The 22,665-nt window shown below is 38.0% G+C and overlaps 1 protein-coding gene across 2 annotated transcripts in view; it reads left to right on the forward strand.

Annotated features, from left to right (window-relative positions):
* PRKAR2B (protein kinase cAMP-dependent type II regulatory subunit beta) overlaps nucleotides 1-22,665 on the forward strand; it is a 92,777-nt gene that overhangs the window by 67,281 nt on the left and 2,831 nt on the right. For both annotated transcript variants that reach the window (XR_012629135.1, XM_074869974.1), the window contains exons 3-10: nucleotides 3,206-3,258; nucleotides 4,402-4,485; nucleotides 16,880-16,986; nucleotides 18,520-18,673; nucleotides 19,938-20,039; nucleotides 20,639-20,713; nucleotides 21,461-21,526; nucleotides 21,697-21,835. Coding sequence is in view for 1 of the 2 variants with exons in the window: in XM_074869974.1 (XP_074726075.1) it covers nucleotides 3,206-3,258; nucleotides 4,402-4,485; nucleotides 16,880-16,986; nucleotides 18,520-18,673; nucleotides 19,938-20,039; nucleotides 20,639-20,713; nucleotides 21,461-21,526; nucleotides 21,697-21,835 (780 nt within the window). In the remaining variant the exon portion in view is untranslated. The remainder of the gene's footprint in view (nucleotides 1-3,205; nucleotides 3,259-4,401; nucleotides 4,486-16,879; nucleotides 16,987-18,519; nucleotides 18,674-19,937; nucleotides 20,040-20,638; nucleotides 20,714-21,460; nucleotides 21,527-21,696; nucleotides 21,836-22,665) is intronic.

The raw sequence follows: 22,665 nt of genomic DNA on the forward strand, positions 1-22,665 counted from the left end.
TTGAGACAGACTGTTCATATACCCAGCAGCACACTGTACTGTAGCACGGATTTGTTGACTCTCATGTACACATACACACACTAGGGCACAGAGGCTGATACCCCCTGAAACAAAGTAGCAATTTACATTATCATGAGTTATGGTGCTCACTTGGCATGTTATTATTGCTTCTATTTAAATAAAATCCCCTAAAGTTTATTTCAGACAAGATTGAAATAACTGTAGGTACCATAAAGCAGTTGGTAGGAACATTTTATTTATATAGAGGTAAAATATTATAGTTGTTCAACAGATTGCAGACTTCCTTTTGTGGGCATTTGCAATTATTTGGGACCTAATCCAGTTCCTAGTAAACTTGGTAGGAATCTTTCAGTCGGTTCCAGAGGGACTTGTATCAAATTTCTCTAAGTTTTTGAAGATGCTAAATTTTATGAAGTTTAGTGTTTGCCAGGTGCCTGATGTGGTGAGGACCAAGACTTCCTTTGGGACCCAATATGTGCAATGATACACTTTGCCATGAAATCATCTTAATTGGATGGGGTAATGGGGATCTTAATGGGTCTACCTGGTCGCTGCTTTAGAAGTTGTTTGTATAATAATATAGGAAATATAGGGAATAAACAAGAGGACCTGAAATCTTAATCTATGAGCAACAGTGTGACTGAACTAGCATAGCAAAGATGTAATGGAAGTGAAGGGAGGAGGAAGAGGCTGTTGCTGTTGTATATTGGGTTCAGACACTTGTGCTGTGACCCAGCTGTAGAGGGAGTTGGACATACCGATGCTCTGTAAAAGGGGAAAAGTTCATGGCCTCCATCATTACTCAGGCATTGCAGAGACCACCAAACAGATCAGGTAGGTGGGGATTTTTACTGGCAGAATATAGGGGATGGTGATGATGGGAGATTTTAATTAATCAGTCATCTGTTGGAAACCAATAAAGGAGAATACCAACTACCCAACATGTTTTACAATGCACTTAGAACCAAATTTTGAGACAGTGGGAAAAGCAATTGAAGGGGAAGCTATTCTGTTTGATACCAACTCTAAGAAAGAAACTGTTCAAGAACAGGGAGAGAAAAGGCAGCTTGAGTGAGAATTACCCTGGGATGACAGAGCTCACAGATTTCAGGAAGGGAAAGAAGTTGTGTAAAAGAATCAGAACAACAGGTTTCAAGGGGATATGAGAGGATTGTGGGCATAATCTCTCTGGAAGGGAGTCTGGAGAAAAGAAGTTAAAGGAATTGGTTGTTCCTTAAATTAAAAATACAAAGACAAAAAAGCATAGTAAAATAAATCTGTCTAAAATATAAGCACCTTATTTATATCAAGCACAAGAAGGAACCATGTAGAAAATTAAAACTAGTTTGGATTATTCAGAACAAGTGTAAAAGAACAGCAAAAGATGTGGGGAAAAAAAAAATCAAAGAAGCCAAGGCCAAAAAATGTGAACAAGAAAAGATTGTGTACAAGAAGGATCATGACGAATAACAGAAATTGTTCTGGAAGTATATTTCTGCTAAGAGCGAGTTTCAGGAAAGTGTTGCTCTACTGCTTAACAGAAGCACCAGTCTTCACTAGTGGTATTAAGAGCATATGGAAATCTCAGCCTAGAATAGAGAAAGGACAAATTGGAGAGTACTTAATGTGTTAGGTGTTCCCAGGTTAGCTGTGCCTGAGACATGCTATATGTGGAAACTGGAAGAGCTGGGTAAATCAGTCTCAGCCCTGTTAGCAATTACCATTGAGAAGCTGAAGAAGAGAAATGAGAGAGTGTGAAAAAACAGAAAAACTGATCCTTAAAAGCATGGGGGAGCTATGGAGGGAAGAGGCCTATCACAGGTTTACAGATCATTTTTGTTCCTAGAGAAATTACAGAAAAATATTCAAATAATTTGTAAGTAGCTGGAGGAAGGCAACAAACAGCAGTCAGCATGGGTTTGTTGGAACTATCTAACACCCTGTAATGAGAGATTAAAACTTGTGGAAAGGAGCAAATGTCCTACATTTTCACTTTAAAAACTTCTGAATGCTGTCTCACAAGACTCCCCTGTAAACAAGCTAGGGAACATCAAGCAGTGTCTTAATGCAAGCGCATGGGATATAGCTGCAAAACTGGTTGGATAAAGTAACCTCTAAGCAGCTGCTGCTGTTTTACCACCATGTGTGTGTTCCACAAGAGTTTATTTTAGACACTATTTTGTTTTTTCAGTAATAAACTGGATTATTAGAAGGTACACTTATTAAATTTGAAGTTGTCACAAAGTTGAGAATGGATTGGAAGGACGCCAGAGAACAGGATGAGAATTGAAAATTATCTTGACACGTTGGAGAAATGGCTTGGGGAATAAGGTAATATTTAATAGGTCTAAGTGCATGGTGCTACACTTGGGCAGAGTAGCCATGTACAGGACACAGGACAGCTGGTTAAGCAGTCGGTTTTCAAAACAATATGTCAGTCATGACTATTACATGAGTAAACATAATCAAGCTCTTGTGAAAAGGGATGGATGGGTGAAAAAGACATATAGCCTCAAAATGCATGGAGTAATTCATCTGTTGTACTCAGTACTCTGCTCAGCTCAAGCACTGGGTCCAATTTTGAGCATCACACTTCAATAAAGATAGGGCTAATTGGAGGGAGTGCAGAGAATAGTAGTGAGGATAGCTGAAAAACATGACTTGTAAGGAAAGAATTCAAGAAGCAGAATTATTTACCCTAAAAAGTAAAGACAGATAGGAGAGAAAAATTTTAAGTATGTAAATAAAAAAACAAAACACAAACAAACAAAAAACAACCAACCAAACAAAAAACCCCAAACCCAAAAACCCCAAACCACTTTGAAGTTACACAGATGCATCCAGTACGGATAGCTTAAATTCTATCAAAGTACTAGTTTACACAGCAGAAAAAAAATTCTGATAGTAAGGTAAGACCACTTAGAACAGGTTAGATGAGAAATGTGTAAGTTTATTTATTAGAGGTCCTTTAAAATACAGAAAACATGTCCAAAAATGATACAAGTGCAGCTTTGTTTCAGTGGCAGTTTGGAGATGACCTGCTATGGATCCTGTCAGCAGTACCTTCTCTGATTCCCTATTGAGTGTGTTACATTACTGTGCCACACAATGCATTTTCTGTTCTGTAAATGTTGTGAAACATTATTGTACTTTGAATTAAGATGATACCTTTTTTTTATTTCAGTATGTGCAGAAGCTTACAATCCCGATGAGGAAGAGGACGACACAGAATCTAGGGTATTTAATGCTTTGAGTCAAATACTTACTTTTTTGGTTCTTGGGCATTAAATTTAGGAAGAAAATAGGGCTGATTATGCAACTTATGTAACCAGCATTACCATTGCTTTCCAAACGCATTCTTATTATAATGTACTTTAATAATCTGTGAGGTTTTCATGTTAAAAGAACATTTAAAAACTCTCTGTAATAGTCATCCATGTATGACCTGATGTGAGTGTTATTCTATACCACACCTTTGATACATGGTCTGTTAAGGAAAAATTTTGTGCAGTTATATTTGCCCAGAGAGTGCCTGCTCCTAAAAGTACTTATTCGGTATCCTCGTAATCTTGCAGGAATTTCCTCAATATTCTAGTATTTTTCATAAGGCAGAAAAAGGTAAATTATAAAATCGTTAAGATTTTGAAATGTACAATGCAATACCTAATAACTGTATTTAATTCTTATGTCACCCTTTTAAAGGCATTTGCTTAACTTTTAATATAAAATAGCGTAAGAATGACTTTTAAGACAAGTTTAAATGTTTGTATTCTACCTAATTTCTAGCTTGTAAAACTGTCAAAAAGGTTATGCTATAGTATCACAGCTTTGAAACCTAGCATGCCTTTTTAAGCATATGAGTTGAATGAACAGCTTAACTTGATTGCTACTCACGTTAACCAGGCACCGGTAATTTAGTAAATCTCTGGCTCACACAGATAGTGTCAAGTCTGTTGTTTACTCTGTGAAACTTCTGATACAAATTTAACACAGATACTATTTCACAAAATATTCTTCAGGAAGTTGTCATGGCAAATGGCTAAATGTAACAGTGGTGCTTTTTATAAAACATGCATGCTCCAAATATGATTAGAGAGTAGTAATGTTTACGCAGCAATATTTGAGATAAAGGTATCCAGAATGGCTTGCAGAAATGAACTGGATTCTACAAATGTGAAGATCTTGTTAGCTTAAATACAGCAGTGCTAATGCTATGGTGATATGTTATTGAGTGTTTATTCAAATCCTGAAGGTTTTGAAATGAAAGTGTTACGAAACATGGCCAAAATCTTGGATAAAATGCTTAGCTTAGCTCAGTCCTTCAGCTAGTGCTGCTATATGATATAACCACTTTAAAGGTTTTTCCATTATATCCCCCAGATTATTCACCCTAAAACAGATGATCAAAGAAACAGACTGCAGGAGGCATGCAAGGACATTCTTCTTTTTAAGAACCTAGATCCGGTAAGAGACTCTTTGTAATGAACAACACTTAAGAGTTCTGCTAAGAATTAATTCTTTCGAACTTTTGAACAGAAGTTTACAGATTTGACTTTTGTAAGCTCTTATGTATGCTTTCTTGACCATTTCATAAACTCCAGAAGTGTCATTTTTATAACTATATATATATAAAGAGCCTTTTGTTCACCACCATGAATGATAGTCTTGAAGTACATTAATATGAATGTATACATTAATATGATTGTAAAGTATTTTATTTTAAATCTTCTTGCTGTACACTGATGTATATAAACTCATCAGTTAATTGGTACGTTTGTTTCTACTAGTTACTTTTTATCATCCAGAAGTGTGCTGAGTGCTCCATCAAAATCTAAAATTACCCCCAAAGCCTACATTTTAGCTATAGATGTAATTGAACAAGCAAGTTACGAAGTAAAAGGAAAGAGAAAGGCAATAGCAGGGTGTTTATGTTATTATTTCACTTAATAAAGATACTGTAAAAATGCTACAGATCATTTTCTATGCAGATAATTTCCTTCTATTGCCCCTAAAAACAATTATGGACTTTTAAGTAAGCTTAAATACAGTGAATGAGTGATCTGGATCAGACAAAGGTGATAATGCTACAAAAAAGCACAGGGTTGTTTAAGGGAAAAGGTGAGTGTATCAATCAAAACATGCATACTGAGGTTGGCATGACTCACAGCACACCAAATGGTTTCCCAAGAGAATTGATTCAGTGCTGTCAAGGGGAGGGAGCGTGGGGGAAAGGGAAATAATTATGCAGAGTTTTAAGCATGAGAACAAAAAGTTTTAAATTTGATTCAAGAAGGAGCTGATGGAAAGACTAGCCTGCAGCTCTGTTTGGAAGTCAGGTGCTGTTACAGAGAATGCAGGTTAATTCGTGCTGTGGGTTTCCAGCTCCTGCTTTTGCCTGCATAAAGGCTGAGCCCTGACCCTGGATGCCTGTTCCCAGAGAGGCCCTGAGGAGCAGTGAGCCACAGACCCCCAGTTTTGCAGAACCCTGGAGTTGGAACTATAGGAGGGCATCAAATGTCTCAATGTAGGTGCTAATATGTGTGCATTCTTGGGACACTAGGGATCCTAACACAGAAGATTTCCTAACTCCCTCCCTCATGCTGTCTGTTTAATGGGTAGTTAATTATCTGTTCCACTATACTGGTTCAAGCTAAAGTCACCCAAACATTTGCCCCTTCCACTCCTGAGTTACTTTTCTGCATAACTTCAGGGATACAGAGTGGTTTGTGGGCATCTGCTATGGATGTGAAATTGCTTTATTATATGTTTTCCTTACTGTTGCTGTGTCCTGACTTCCACTTGGCTGGACCATTGTTACATTAGCCTGCCAATGGCATTTTGGCAGACCCCTCTTGCTTAGCCTCTGAGCACTTCTCTCTTACGAACCCTGTGACCCAACAGATTATCGTGTGACTTAGAATCTGCTTGTGATGTTCATTTTGAGCTGCTGCTTTCCTGATTCTGGCTTTACACAGTTTCTTGGTAGTATCTGCTTATAGTATCAATCCTCTGGATGAGATCTGCTTTCCCTTCCAGTGAGAACTAGATCTTCTGTCTAAATAGTCATCAGCCACTTGGTCTGCAGGACAGGCTTTGTATCAGCTATATTGTAATGTTGTGTAGATGTAGAGCATTAAACTGTTCCAGTGTGGGCATTTGATATAACTCTTCAATGAAATATTGAGAGATTACTTCCCCTGTTTGTGGAGGTCTTCTCAGGACTGTGCTGCTGTCTGGATACTGCATCCCCTTGATATTTTGAACTCCTTTTTTACTTTCTGCTTCTGAATCAGTCACTTGTAATTGCTAATAGTTCCCACAGTCTATTCCAGGTGTTTAGTAGAAGACTGCTTAGCTGAGTCCCCCCTTTGTGGTGCTGTGCAATCCAAAGCCTTGAAATCCACTCCTGGGATCTTCCAAGTCTTATTTACGCCCCTTTGCTCAGATTGTCCGGTGGATTAAGAACACTTCCTTCTGCTTTAAATCCTTCACAGACAGCATTCTGGAAAGTTGAATAAGATGATTTTTGTAAAGGAATTCATTCATAAGAGGCATTACAAAGCTACTGAGCTCTGAAGATAGCAAGGGTATTAAAATGTAGCCTTCTCCAGATTGTCTTGCTCCTTCTGTGGAGCCACAACCTGCAGTCCCCAGGGGACTTCTCCCACTCCTCCTTCTTGTTCTTCTGCTAGACAGTGACTCAAGAGCTCTGCTGCTGTAGTTGCAGTAATTTAAATGTTTCTGTCCCGCTTTCTTCCTTCTGTTTCTCCACCCTGCAGTACAAACGCACGTGGTGCCAGCTGCTGCAGTTCACTCTCTGGTGTATTAGTGAAAACTCCATCTTGGAGAGAGATAATATCTTCAACTGCTAAACCTAAAGTTTCTGGAGCAGAGGTTAAGCTGTGTATTGACAGCGTCTCCTACTCCCACTGCTTTTTTTCTTGCATTGAACTTCAGCCTCTTTCTGCTATAGTCTGCATATGAAAAACATTGTTTCAGAGGTCAGTGAGTTAGAGGGGAATAGACAATGTAAAGAGCTTAATGGCTCTTCCCTGATGGCCTTTTAGCAAGGTGTCAAACACCATTCCTAGATAGGCCACCAGTCTGAAATACAGTATAGCTACATGTCTTACAGCATGATCAGAATTGCGTTCAGTACATAATGCTAAATGGAGTTCACATTTTCTTAAATCCCACCCTATCACTGTGTTTTAATTTAAGTGGAAGGATAAGATAAAAGCAGAAGAAGTTGCAGTAGTTAGGAGGTGACTTATGGTGCTGCTCAGCATTTTAATTAAAGAGTCCATCTGAACAGACAAGAGCCTTCACATAAAAGTGAAAAACAGTAGAACCATTTGGATTGAGACTAAATGAGAGAGAGGAGAAAAAGATAACCTCCAGACTTTGAGACAACTTAAGACTTTCTAAACACACACAACTCTTTCTTGAGCCTGCATTTACCTGATAGCAGTTTTTGAATATCAGAAAGGTAAACTTATGGAGAAGTATTTTTTAAATATCAATATTTCACATACTGGCTCTGATTGAAAATATAGCATAATATAAAGGAACACCAGTTCTGGTACAGTTCCTTGAGCAGCACTCTATGTTTTAAAGGCCAACTCTTATAAATTCCTTAAAGTCTGTGAAGTTACTTGAATTTTCTTGAAACTTTCTTTAACTTTGTGGATTGATGAGGATGTGACCAGTCAACTAACATCAGTTCAGCAAGGTACTCCTTAGTTAACTCCATTAAATAAAAAGTACTTTTAAAGAATTGATATGTTAGCATTCTTGTCACCTTTCTGGGGTCTTAATCACTTCCCATCTGGATGCTGTAACTCAGTATCAGTTTTAGCTAGTGTATAGCACTATTGAAAAAATTACTGGAACAGAAGAGTATAGATTGAAAGGTGAGGGAAAGAGGTTTCCGCAGAGCTCTTTGGCTACTTTTTAGAATACCAGATCAGGAAAGAATCAAGAGAAATTCCAGGAGCAGAACTGTGTGGATGAGTGAATTAGCAGAGAGAAAGGTGCATTGAGATTTTCGTTTTCTTCTCCACATGCTGTTAATCTAACCTATGTTATATTAACTCATTCCTCTTCTAAAGCACCTCTTCCTGTTCTTCCCAGAAAAACCTCTTCCTATTAAACCACAGTATTATTTATTGTTCCTCTCAATTGCCTGCCACACCATTGTCAGAAATCCTAATATGACTTTATTCTCCCAGTATTGCCATGGTGTACCTGGATGCTTGCTCTGCATGCATGCACAAAGCATGTTACCACACCTCCTCCGTGCTCCAGATGCTGGAGGTTACTGGCAGTGGAATCAGAAGCTGCATGCCCTCTTTCCTCTCCACTTTCACTCTGTATAAGCCAGCAAGGAGAAAACAAGATGATGACCAGATGCCTTGGGCCATTACTGAGGATAAGCCCCAAGTCGCTGTTACTGGAATTTGTCTCTGTTCAGCCTAATAGCTTTTTTATCATTGGAAGTAATAGCAGCAGCAACAGCTTGTCTAGTGGCCAGGGCAGCCTTCTATACTTCATTTTTACAATGCAACTCAGAGAAGTTATTCATTTGTTTTTGTCTTTTAAGAGGAAATTTTGCTGGTGCTGACTAACAACAGGCTATTTGGTTTGGCTGTTATGGCCCATAGGCCAGCAGTTAAAAAACCCCATGAGCCTATTATCAGAGTAACAGGGTGGCTCAAGGGACTGGTACCATCAAAGCTGTGCTGCACCCTTGCACTTAAAGTTTGAATCCTTTCTTTTGCAAAAATTCACAGGCAGTGTTAGATCTCTGTTCTGTTTTAGGGAAATTTTATTCTGGAGAGCTTTGTCCTGATAATGCTTGTAGAATATATTTCAAATAGGTCTTGACCCTTTTCTTAAAGGTAATATATATTATAAATATTGTTCACAGAATCATCTAGGTTGGAAAAGACCTTGAAGATCATCTAGTCCAACCATTAACCTAACACTGACCATTCTCAACTACACCATATCCCTCAGCGCTATGTCAACCTGACTCTTAAACACCTCCAGGGATGGGGACTCCACCACTGCCCTTGGCAGCCCATTCCAACGCCTAACAACCCATTCTGTAAAGAAATGCTTCCTAATATCCAGTCTAAACCTTCCCTGGTGCAACTTGAGGCCATTACTTCTTGTCCTATCGCTTGTTACTTCGTTAAAGAGACTCATTCCCTGTTCTCTGCAACCTCCTTTCAGGTAGTTGTAGAGGGTGATGAGGTCTCCCCTCAGCCTCCTCTTCTCCAGACTAAACAACCCCAGTTCCCTCAGCTGTTCCTCATGCAACATGTGCTCCACACCCTTCACCAGCTTCATTGCCCTTCTCTGGACACGCTCGAGTAATTCAATGTCCTTTTTGTAGTGAGGGGCCCAAAACTGAACACAGTAATCGAGGTGCAGCCTCACCAGTGCCGAGTACAGGGGTAAGATCACTTCCCTGTCCCTGCTGGCCATGCTATTTCTGATACAAGCCAGGATGCCATTGGCCTTCTTGGCCACCTGGGCACACTGCTGGCTCATGTTCAGCCGGCTGTCAATCAACACCCCCAGGTCCCTCTCTGACTGGCAGCTCTCCAGCCACTCCTCCCCAAGCCTGTAGCGCTGCTGGGGGTTGTTGTGGCCAAAGTGCAGCACCCAACATTTGGCCTTATTGAAACTCCTACAGCTGGCCTTAGCCCATCGCTCCAGCCTGTCCAGATCTCTCTGCAGAGCCTCCCTACCCTCGAGCAGATCAACACTCCCACCCAACCTGGTGTCATCTGCAAACTTACTGAGGGTGCACTCGATCCCCTCATCTAGATCACCAATAAAGATGTTAAAGAGGAGTGGCCCCAAAACCGAGCCCTGGGGGACACCACTCGTGACTGGCCACCAACTGGATTTAACTCCGTTCACCACAACTCTTTGGGCCCAGCCATCCAGCCAGTTTTTTACCCAGCAAAGCGTGTGCCCATCCAAGTCATGAGCAGCCAGTTTCGCCAGGAGAATGTGGTGGGAAACGGTGTCAAAGGCCTTACTAAAGTCAAGTTAGACAACATTCACAGCCTTTCTCTTCACAAATATGCAAGAGCAATTTCTGGGCATATTGCCACTCATGCACCTGGGGAATTATTGTAAGAGAGCACAAATATTGATTAATCAATTAGAATTGATTAACTTGAAGGAAGATGAAACAAAACATAATGCAGCTGTGTTTTATGAATAGTGGACTTCTTTATAATTAAGGCCAAAGCATTCCTTGAAAAGTGCTACCAACAGAAGATTCTCATAATGCTCGTAAGTTCTCAAAAATTTTGGTGAAGAATTAGGACTACAGATGTTGGAGCAATTAATGGGAATACATATATATATATATATATATATATATAAAAAGAGTGAGCTCAGAATGCCTGGACATGTTAATACTCTGCCCTCTTGGATGCCACAAAATTCTTTGCAAACTAATGGGTTCCCAAGCAAATAGAACCGCACTTAATCCTGTTTTTTCCTAAGGCAAGATTAATACTTACAGCAGATTCAGCAAACAGGGATTCTCTCCACCTTGCCTATTGTATCAGAAATAGTGTGACTAGCAGGACTAGGGAGGTGATCATCCCCCTGTACTCAGAACTGGTGAGGCTGCACCTTCAGTTTTGGGCCCTCACTACAAGAAAGACATGAAGATGCGTCCAAAGAAGGGTCACATAGCTGGTGAAGGGTCTAGAGCACAAGTCTTATGAGCGGCTGAGGGAACTGGGGTTGTTTCATCCAGAGAAAAGGAGGCTGAGGGGAGACCTCATCGCCCTCTACAGCTACCTGAAAGGAGGTTGCAGCGAGGTGGGTGTTGGTCTCCTCTCCCAAGTAACAAGCGATAGAACGAGAGGAAATGGCCTCAAGTTGAACCAGGAGAGGTTTAGATTGGATATTAGGAAAAATTTCTTGACTGAAAGGGTTGTGAAGCATTGGAACAGGCTGCCCAGGGAAGTGGTTGAGTCGCCATCTCTGGAGGTATTTAAAAGATGTGTAGATGTGGTGCTTAGGGACATGGTTTAGTGTTGGACTTGGCAGTGTTAGGTTAATGGTTGGACTCAATGATCTTAAAGGTTTTTTCCAACCTAAATGATTCTATGATTCTATAATCAGTTATTGAAGATGTTCTACAAAACAACTGCCCAATGGAAGATGCCTTCATATTTGGCTTAAGAATTTTGGAAACTATTTGCAACTCTGAATTACTTCTGCTCTTTTTTTAGCAAACTGGTAAAAAGAACCAGCCAACTTGCTTAGAGGCCTAGTTACAAAATATGAGAAGTGTCACTGAGCCAGACTGATGAGCATGTGCATGATATTTGAGAGGCAGAATAGTAATTTAACATATAACTGTGTGGAGGAAGGTTAAGATACATTCTCAAGGAAAATAATATTGCTTGAAAATATTGATTATACGTCAAAATACAATTTAGATTCTTTGACAGTGAAGAAATAAATGCCTTTTGATTAGTTTACAAGTGGGCATTACACAATGGAGCTAAACATTTTGAATTGGATCAGTGCTGGTAACATATCAGAGTTCTAAGGGAGTATATGTACATGGTTTTGTTCTGAAAAACAAATGTGGAGAGCTGTAGACAAGAATTCTGTAATTTAGTCTTCCTCCCCAAGGTCCTGACTTGTTGATTAAGAACTCCTTTTCTTCCCATGGTTTCCTCGCCTATGTTTTGATAACTTTTTCTTGCTCTTTTTTGCCCCTTCCCGCCCCCTGCCCCCCTTCCTGTTCTAGTATTCTGTCTGCTTCATTACCTTCTTAATACTATGCTGAGCATTAATTTGTTGGTATTTCATATTGCTCAAAATGAGGATAAGGTGGCCAACTTGGGCTCAGTTTGGTAAAATGGTTGTAGAGATAAAGAATAAAGTGGTTGATGAACTCAGGGGCAATAGAACAACTGTGGATTCACTTTGTTCATATGATAGTCTTATGGTTGTGTTTCAGAACATTATAATTTTTACAAGTCATATGAGATAGGCAAGTCTTGTTACTACTATTGTACTGAAGTGCAAGGCAATCTCATGCCTGCTTAGATTGTGCAGATGTCTTGGATCTAAAAGGGGAATTAACTGAGATTTCCTGTCTACCAGGGAGCACTCCAGCAGCACCCTCATCCTTCTTTTGGGGGATTCCCAAAGCATATATAATCCCAACACACTATGCAATATTTTGGGGATTTACTGCATCTGTCTTAATAGCTAGAGTTTACCAGCTCCTGTCAAATGCCAGATTAAGATTGTCTTGGGTTTTGTTAGAAGTCACATCATTTAATTGTAGAAATGTAGCTGTGCCTTCTATCTCCTGAATACCTTTTCTTACATAGTGGGGAAGGACATTTTTCAGAAGTTACTTTTTATATTTGTCATTGTCATGGCTTCCAGTGACGATTGTGTCCTACTTTCCGTTTTATCTACAGTGCCTTCATTGATTCAGAATGGGTAGCACTTTGTCAAAAAACAAACATTTGTATCAGCAATTTAAACATTGATGCTTCTTGGAAGCCCCAGTGTTTGAGTGGTTGAGTTAAGTATGGAGAACTTTGTTCTTTTTCCTTTACAAAATAGCTCACAGTAAATCTATAAATTGATATTAAGACAACACATACCTGGCACAGTGGTAGCAAATCACTTGGTAGTCTGGCAGTAAAAAGAGCTATTGGCATTTGAGAAGGGCATGTAATGGTCTACCAGCTCTCCTGAATGAATCAAAAGCTGTCTTGCAAGAACAGACAAGTGACTGGATTTTTAATCTGTGTGAAATGTATACTAAATAAAATGCAGTTTTAATTATATTCAGTGTCCATTATCTAACTGATTTTTTTTTTTTTTTCCAAGGAATTGTCTTCAGGTGTAATTGCCATGTTTGATTTGTTGATTTGAAAGAAATTGAGGCTAACATACTGTTTTCAAATAATGCAACGTGCATCTTCAGGATGGTACTTTATGTGATACAAAGAATACGTTAGGAGAGTTGTGAGTGATTATTTGCAGTTTTTCACTTGACCTGGCAAAAAGGATGGAATCAGACACTGTTCCAGGGGGTTGCCCTTGGTAAAGCAGTTATCATTCTTGTCTGGGGCTTTATTCTTCTGAATCTCATATAATGTCTTTTGTTTGGAACTGATTGTAGACATGCACAAAATTTTGTACATTTCATATATGAAATGGCAATACATCAAGCTTACACACATCTTACCTATGCATGGGTATCATCACAGGCCAAGATTCATAAAGGTACCTGGTATCCGAGTTGCATTTTAGGCACAGTAAAATATTTCCTAACCTGTAACAGAGTGATTCATAAAACCTCTGCTTAGGTGCTATGCTGTTCATAGGCACCATCATAAGTACCAGAGGTATTTTTTGACATTAAAGTTCTGCTTCTATGCTAAAGGTTCATGTAGCTACCATGGGACAAAGGGGGGGAGAGGGAGCAACTTTTTGTCACGAGTGTGTAGTGTTTAGAATACTTAGCACATGAAGACTGTGAGGGAGCATCAGATTCCTAGTGAAATGTTGATGAAGAGCATCTGTGTAGCTGCTGTTGAGGAGTGAGAGCTCACAGGAGCACAGCAAAGAGGACAAACTAGCAGAGACTTTGTAGTTGAGGTAGTTTAAGCAGATGGGAGTTTGAAAGGGAACTGGAAACTGCGCAAGACAGTGTGAGACTGCTAGCGTTGGTGCAATGACAGTGATGATGGGCCACAGGGAGTGCTTCCCAGCACCAGCTGGACCAGCCAACCATAGCACATCTAGAGGTTTAAACCCAGATCCAGAGGTACAATGTGACCATCTTTGTCTCAGGCTGCTGGGAGTGGCAGGTGTGTCTCCTGAAGGCTGGGGGGCAATGGTGGCTTCACCTGTGGGATATGTGCTGTGGTCAGAGTTGCCAGCTGCAGGAACTGCAGAAGGACTGAGAAGGACTGCATAGCATCAGGCAGGATAAACAGGAGCTTGACAGCATCTTTTAAGGGTCCACCAAAGAGACAAGAGTGCCTTTCTACAGCAGATGGAGGCAGCAATCTGTTGACCAGCCTTGCTCTCAAGTGGTGCTGTGACAGCATAAGGCACAACACACAAGCTGAAATAGAAAAAAAATCTGTTTAAGAAAAACCTTTTTTACTGTGAGGGTGGTCAAATGCTGGAACAGGTTGCCCAGGGAGGTTGTGGAGTTGATTTACACGTTTTGGGACTAAAGAGCTAAGAATATCTGCTAACTGTTTTTTACTAGTTATCACAGTCACAGTCACGTGGCCTTCATATTAAATGTTTTTCTTAGTTCAGTATTTTGAAGGCTTTAATTACAGGGAAAAATATCGTTTGATTGACTAGAAATACAGATTTTGTTTGTCAGAAGATTAAGAAGGATGCCTAAAGGCAGAGTTTGACTGACTGCAGTAGATTATTTTGAAATTTTCCATTCTTGTCACCTTTATTCAGTTCAGTAGTTGGTAACAACAAACTAGATCATAAAACGTTCTCTGTCCCTGAGGCCATGCAGTGCAGTATGACATACGTATGTACAGCTAAACCCTCTTGCACCTTCCTCTCCTCCTAACCCCACTAAACCAAGCAACTAACCAGGGTGGTTTTGTGTTTACTGGGAAGAAGCCCTGGCTCAAGCATTCTTCCAAGCCATGACGAGGGCTTGTCAGTAGGAGTGATAGTTGGCACAAGCCAAAACTGTACCAGCTGTGCTGACAATTGCACCAAGAGCAAACCAGCCCAGACCATACCATGTCAGTGCCTGAGTCCATCCCCTGGTCCTGTTGAGTTTGTACTTCTTAGTTGTAGTCTCTGATTCTGACTGATCTAAATATGCAAAAGTACTTTCCTAGCACAGTTCATTTAAGTTGGTATAAAACTAGGGTAGTACCATCTTGGTCTAAGTAAGAGAGGGAAAAAACCCACATCATCTCCACTTTAGGTGATATGAGAGGATATATCATGCTGGCTGATGCTGATAAAGGAGCTAATGCTCCTTTGCAGTCCTGCTTCCCAGCAGTTAAATCCACACTTGAAAGCAAGGGTGATTTAGACAGTGATGATGACTGTAACTATGGCATAGTTATTCACTTGTCTGTTGCTTCAAATGCTTTAGACAACTAACTGACATTAGGTCAGTTTTGCAGATTCTGTAGGAGTTCCTTTTAGTTTACATAGGGAGAACTGAAAAGACTGAAGTAATATTACCTATCAATTTAAGCATGAAAGTTTTTAAAATGCAACTCCTGTACCAACTTTTCGGTCTCTCCCAATGGCACACACACACTTTTCTCATTCTCTGAAATGAAGTACAACCCATTCACTGATAGTAAAATGATCCTTCTTTTTGCAAATACATACCTGTCCATACTAAAAAAGGTACTAAATAGAGACATAGTTAAATGATTCCTTGCTGGCCTAGGTAGGCTGCATGATGTCTTACTGTAATTTATGATGATCAGCTGTACTGAGGATGGATGCTGCCATTCTGTTGTTCTTTGTGCCCACACACAGTGAACTCTGTGAAATAAAATTGTATTTAGCTTCCATTTTTTAAAAAGGCTTGGATAACATGGTACTGCTGATATTTTTAAAAGCTTTGAGTAAGTGAAGAAATTCAACAGAATAAGGGTGGAATTCATTCCACCTAATTTTATCTGTCTAAAAATTAAGTGTCTGTGAGTTACAGTAGATCTCTCTATCATAAGAGGAAAGAAAGGGGAATCTCTAGAGAATGATTCTGAACTATCTAGTATGGTTATCTCTGTGGGCTGCAGAAGGACTCTCGAGGACTGGCTTAGGCTGGTCGTCTTTGGAAAAGTAAATGCCATCTTTTGATGGCTGGAAATGCTGTGAATTGAACCATTGTAAAATGTGTGGGATCTAAATCTACAGGCATTTCTCTAGCATGATTGTCACTAGAATCTGCTTGTTACAGGATGATACGTACTTAATAAGTTTCAAAAAGTAGAGGATAATTTTGTATTTATTATCAGAATTTTAGGCATATTGCTGGATAGACTGAAAATAAAATTTAAATTATTAAGTTATCTTTAAAACTCATATTGTTAATCCACAATGAGCTGTGTTTGGGTTTTTTAGATGTGAATGGTTACATTTTAGCAGATTTACACCAAACAAGACAAATTATATAATTACTGATTTGGTTTTGTTACTAGACAGTCATAACTCAGATGATGATATTTTGTTAGTCTGTTAATATTTCTCTCTAAACATTTGTATTCCATTCAAATTAACAAAGTAGTTTTATAGCTGTGTGTAAATTCCTACTTCCCAATGAGTCCAGCATTATCTTAATCAAAGCACTGCAGACCTTTATGGTTACATCTATCCCACCATTGTGCTGGCATTGTATAATTTAGATTTTCGAAATACTTTATAATCACTTTGAAACTTTAAATTCTGTTCTAAAGACAAAAACAGGTAAGTGTATTTTTTGTAATAAGGGATACATTTTTTTTCTTTTAACTGTATAATGTCACGCAATTGTGAAGGGTGAGATTCTATCTTCAGATGCTTATGAGCAATTTATATTGCAGACAAGATCTATGTTATTGGCAGGGACAAGAAGGGAAGCTGGGCTCTGAGCACTGGAAGAGGAAAAAGCTAACACTGAACACTAAATAAAATTGTCTTTCTGATTGGTCCATGCGTTTCTGTCGCATGAATATTTTCCATCCATGAACATTTTTTATCTGCATATTGGGAGGCTGGACAGTTAAATTGAAGAGTAAAATTTTAAAAGCAGATTATAATTTCTTGTCTTTGTCTGTGTTCTTTTAAATAGGAACAGATGTCTCAGGTGTTAGATGCAATGTTTGAAAAGCTGGTTGAAGGAGGGGAACATGTCATTGATCAAGGGGATGATGGTGACAACTTCTACGTCATCGATAGGTGAATTGCTATGTCTTATTATAGCACAAAGTATTATGCAAAAGTCCATTGAGAAAAATCTATTTCTCTACATACTTCTATTTAGCTCTTACATATGTTTGCATGGGAGAAAGAAAAAACAACACATGTGAACTAGTACAGCTCTGTCTGAGCTACAGAGAGTGGTTTTTGAAATGAGGCAGATTTTTCATATGGAAATGTGTCCCTGTCCTCTTTATGTATTGCTAGATCCCAAAGGCATGTCCTATGATGAGTGACTAAGGACTTTGGGCTTGTCTAGTTTGGAGAAAAGGAGGCTGAGGAGTGACCTCATTGCTCTCTACAGCTTCCTGAGGAGGGGAAGTGGAGAGGGAGGTGCTGAGCTTTTGTCCGTGGTATCCAGTGAGAGAACAAATGGGAATGGTTTAAAGCTGCACCAGGGGAGGTTTAGACTGGACGGTATGAAGCATTTCTTTATCAAAATGTGGTCAAACACTGGAAAAGCCTTCCTAGAGAGGTGGTTGATGCCCCAATCCTGTCAGCGTTTCAAAGGCATTTGGATAATGCCCTTAATAACATGCTTTAGCTTTTGGTTAGCCCTGAAGTGGTCAGGCAGTTGGACTAGATGACCATTGTACGTCCCTTCCAACTGAAATATTCAGTCAGAAGATTGTAGAAGTATGTCAGGATTCTTTTCTGAAGAGTCAATGTTTTTCAGCTTTGTGAGGTTACAGTTTGTCATCTCTTATCCAAAAAGCTGCGGGGACTTCACAGTATTCTGTCAGCCTTGCAGTTTTTAGGTGCAGTGAATCACGTCTAAGTCCCTTATCAATGAAATCATTGTACAGATTTTTGCATTACATTCACATGGTTTATCAACACGTACCATACAAATACTCAGTGCTGAACAAAATAATGGCTCAGCATCAATGGGAATGGCTATGTCATGTTTTAAAATATACCAGATTTTACTACATTCCCAAAGCCAAAAAATTACTAATTTAATGATGGGGCAAAGAAATCCACAACATATTACATAAATATATATCTCTATTTCATCATCTTATGTTGCTTTTCATATACATTCTTTTGTTTTCTGCATCTCCTCTATTTATTACATTATAAATTACTGCTTTAAAATATTATAAATGTTAAATAACTTGTATTATTATTTCTGTGATCATATCATAGCAATTTTTGCAAAGACTTGTTATATTTGTATTTAATGTGTTTAAAATGAAATTAAGAAGCAGATACTAAGTTAGATCTTAATTTTTGATTAGTTCTGGTGATCAATAGATCACTTTACATCCAGTCTATCTTTAAACTGTGTTAATGTAAAAACTAATAACCATATCCTTCCCTTTAAAAAGGAACTACTTTTATTATTATGGAAGTAATTGAGATGTCTGCAAGATGTTTAATAAACAAGCAAATGTATGTTTCAAATGCTTTCTCTTCGGAATTCATGCTATAAAGAAAACATACTGAGAGGCTGCTTAGCAAAGATGAGGACTCAGTTCTACTCACTGTGTTTATATATTTTATTAACAGAGGTACATATGATATTTATGTAAAATGCGACGGTGTTGGGAGGTGTGTTGGAACCTATGATAACCGAGGAAGTTTTGGTGAGTTGGCCTTAATGTACAATACACCCAGAGCAGCTACAATTATAGCTACCTCTCCTGGTGCCATCTGGGGTTTGGTAAGTGAAATATTGTTTTAAGATATTACTTGTTTTAAATACTTTATGTAAATCGCACTGGTATGCTATATCAGCATTTAAAAAATGAATTATAATTGCAGAAAGTTTAATTTTAAAAATTGAGAACTCCCAACACAATAGTGTCTTTTTCCAGAATCTGCAGAAGGAAACCTGAGGTTTAAGAAAACACTGAGTTTTTAAAAAATCTTTTTGTTTTATTCTATTTTAATGATAATTTTCCAAGTTGCAAACCACTTGACAATTACTTAAGACACATATATAAAATGCTTTTGCTCATCTTGATAGGAAATGCCTTTGGTTCCAGAGTTAAATTCAAATATAAGATTATTTATCAGTGTTATGCTATCTGGATCTTTGGCAACAGTAATATAATTTATCAAAAGAGTAAAACTGGGATAGCCATCTTCTTCAAGATGTACATATCAATCTAATGACTGATCCCAACAATAACATTTTCCTGTAGAAGTGAAATGCATGGTTTTGTACCAACTTAATCTATGACTTTGGGATCATGGCAGAGTTTAGGACACTAGAGGAATGGCTTTAAATTGGATTGGGTTGTATTGGCCCCAAGTCCCACCTGTAGCAGTGAAGGCTTGCAAAGCATTTCACCTCTGTCTGTCACCAGGACACAGTCATATGATGTTAAGAGAAGAAAACTGCATATGTGTAGTTTTTCCATCTGTCTGCTTCACTTGGATTGCCAAATGCTAAGGAATGTCCAGTTGGCTGTTTAGGGCAGCAATGAATCTTGTTCTGCTGAAACAGCAGAAAGTGGACTGCGACCTAAGGCCCAGATCCATGTATTTTGGTTTTGTTTGTACAATAATATAAAAACCTCTTTGAGTACATATCAATATGTATGAGACCTCAGGGTAATGAATAAACTTTGTAAATAAAATATTGAGGATTTCTTAAAGATCTTAAATTACCCACTCAGCGTTCATTGTGTAGCCAGCCTGTTTAGGGTAAACTGTCTACCCCCCTGTATGTGAACTCTGTATGTATTCTCTGCCCGCTTTTCACAACATGAATCATATCAGGAGCTTAACTTTAGGAGCTCTTGATTGACCTCTAGAGGAATCTTTCTCAACTGACTGTATGGAGAGACTATCCAGCTAGTTTGACAGATACACTGAGTGACTAAAATTTGTTAATTTTAACATATTCAGACATTTCTGAAGTATCTTCTACCACAGACATATTTTTAGTTAATAAACTCTTTCTCATTTTGTGTTTACAGGACAGGGTAACATTCCGAAGAATCATTGTAAAAAATAATGCCAAAAAGAGAAGAATGTATGAAAATTTTATTGAGTCATTGCCATTCCTTAAATCTTTAGAAGTAAGATTTCTATTGCATTATTTTAATGGCTGTATCAGAGGTACCTGATAAGATTCTGCTTTTGCACAGCTTAAATTTGGAATTCAAATTTTTTCCACAATAAAATTTTGCATACTTTTGTTTTGAAGAAAGACCATATTTTTGTTATTTCTAAATTTTCAGGATATAGAACTATTGTTAATATTGTATTTTTTAAAAAAACTATTTTTTTACCTTTACCTTCATTTTCTTAAGCTTAATTTTACTAGATATTAGCCAAACAAATTAAACAACTCCTTAGGAAATTTCAGAATATTTTCATTTAACAGTTATATATTTATATGCATGCTTTTCTGAAAATAATTTTTGAAGACTTGGGATATATAGACGTCTTACAAAAATGGAAGGTCTGTCAAAATATCTAGCTGTTAAGACTATAATATACCCTCTGGAACACTATTCAGGAGTTCTTTTTTTTTAAATGATTATCAAAACAGGAAAATAAAGATACTATTTTCTACTCTATACTATTCTGTGCAAAGATTCATGAAATATGAAAGGACTTTATAATATTGTAATGTTAACCAAATATTTCTCACATTTTCTTTTTTTAAATGAAGGTATCTGAGCGTTTAAAAGTGGTTGATGTGATTGGCACCAAAGTGTACAAAGATGGAGAACAAATCATTGCTCAGGTACAGTTTATTTCTAGTTTCAGTTTGTCTTTTCCAACAGGTAACAATTATCATGTTATCTATTTACAATACATACTTTTAAACTATGTTTTTCTTTCTCAGATGAAACAAAAACAGTGAATCTTGCATCTAAGAGAGGTGATTATTTTGTTTCAGAAGCTAGTTTTTCACTTACAATACTTTGAAAAATATGAATGAAGGAGTCAACATTTTTAGTATACTCAGAAATTCAAACTACATAAAAGAATGTTTGCTTCCAACAAGGAGCACTGAAGACTTAACCTTGGTTTTGTTGTTAAAATATGATAATCTTTTGAATAAGAATGCAGAAGTAAACTCTTCTGGGTAGGCAACTGAGTTTGTCTTGCCCCAGAATTATTACTGGATGTCAGCTAGCCCTTGGAGACTTTTTATACTGAAAACTCTGTAAGTGAAGTAATTTGGAAGGAATACAAAGGTGGAGAAACAGGAGTAAGGATCCTAAAATCTTCCATAACATTGTTTTTCTCTGCTTTTTGTATAAGGCAGTCAGCTATGTCTTTTCATGAAGAGGCCTTGCTGTCAGTTCTGTATAGATGTTTTGATTATGTGCCTGGAGTATGGTTTTCACATTAAAAGGGATTTCTTCTGCCACAGGTATCAAAAAAATGAGCTTCAAGACACTGGCTGCAAATATTTTAATGTTACCATGAAACTAAAAAGGAAATTTCATGTTTCCTGTACTGATTTTATTTTTTTCTTTTACAGGGTGACTTGGCTGATTCTTTCTTCATTGTGGAATCTGGAGAAGTAAGGATTATAATGACACGAAAGGTAAACATCCTCAAAACACAGAAATTTTTTTTTTTTTTTTAAATCTTGATGTATTCTAAGTGTTAAACAGTAATACTACCATTGTTACTAATTTTGCTTATGCAATCCTGAGTTCAGCAAATCTCTCATTCTCTCTTCCTTTCTCTTTCTTTTTTAACCTGATATTTCAGGGTAAACAAGATGTAGAAGAGAATGGAGCAGTTGAAATAGCTCGATGCTCAAGAGGACAGTATTTTGGAGAACTTGCTCTTGTAACTAACAAACCACGAGCCGCTTCTGCATTTGCTCTTGGCACTGTCAAATGTTTAGGTATTGTTCAATAATATTTTATATCTAATATAAAATGATACATAATCTATCTGGTTGTTTTTCTTGTGAACTCTGTCTTTCTCCAGAATATAAGATTTAATTACATTTAACCAAGTAAGACTGTTTAAGTACATCATCTATTACTGTGCATTCCTATTTACATTATTTATCTGCAAAAAATGTTTGCAATTGATAACTGGTTTTAAACACAAATTCTCCAATGTTTCTTTGATTGCGTGGAAGTAAAAATTGCTTCTGGACAGTACAGAGAGTATTGCTGCAAACCATCGAATAGCTATCGAATAAATGTCTAGTACTCTGCAGAAAGATAAAGTATTTATTTTCTTAGTAGACTGACTCTCATCCAAGAAATATCTGGTAAAAATTCTGTCCCGTTTTATCACCATGACTTAAGCTTTAACAAATTCTTTGTCTTCACCAGCTGTTAATTTATTAATTCTGTCACACTGTAGTCTCAGGCACAGGAAAAGCAAAGACCATAGGAGTTGTGCTCATAGCCAATCTTTTGCATCTATTGCTTTTCATGATCTGATGTTTAGCTCCTAAATATTTGCATCTAACTATGGGAAAACAGTAAACTCCAAAGACTGATTTGGCATTCCTGAATGACAGTTTGATTGCCAAACCAGTAACCAAAAAGTTTCCCACTTACTTATAAAGGTATTATTTTTTAAAATCCTTATATCCAGACACACAAAGATGATCAGGCAATAAAGATCAAAGATGACAGAGAGGAAATTATAAGAGGCAGTGGTGAGGAAGTGTGTCGTTACCCAATATGGGTGAGTCACTAAGATCTCTGGCGCTTT

Source organism: Strix uralensis, chromosome 5 (genome assembly GCF_047716275.1).
Source record: "Strix uralensis isolate ZFMK-TIS-50842 chromosome 5, bStrUra1, whole genome shotgun sequence".
NCBI lineage: Eukaryota > Metazoa > Chordata > Aves > Strigiformes > Strigidae > Strix > Strix uralensis.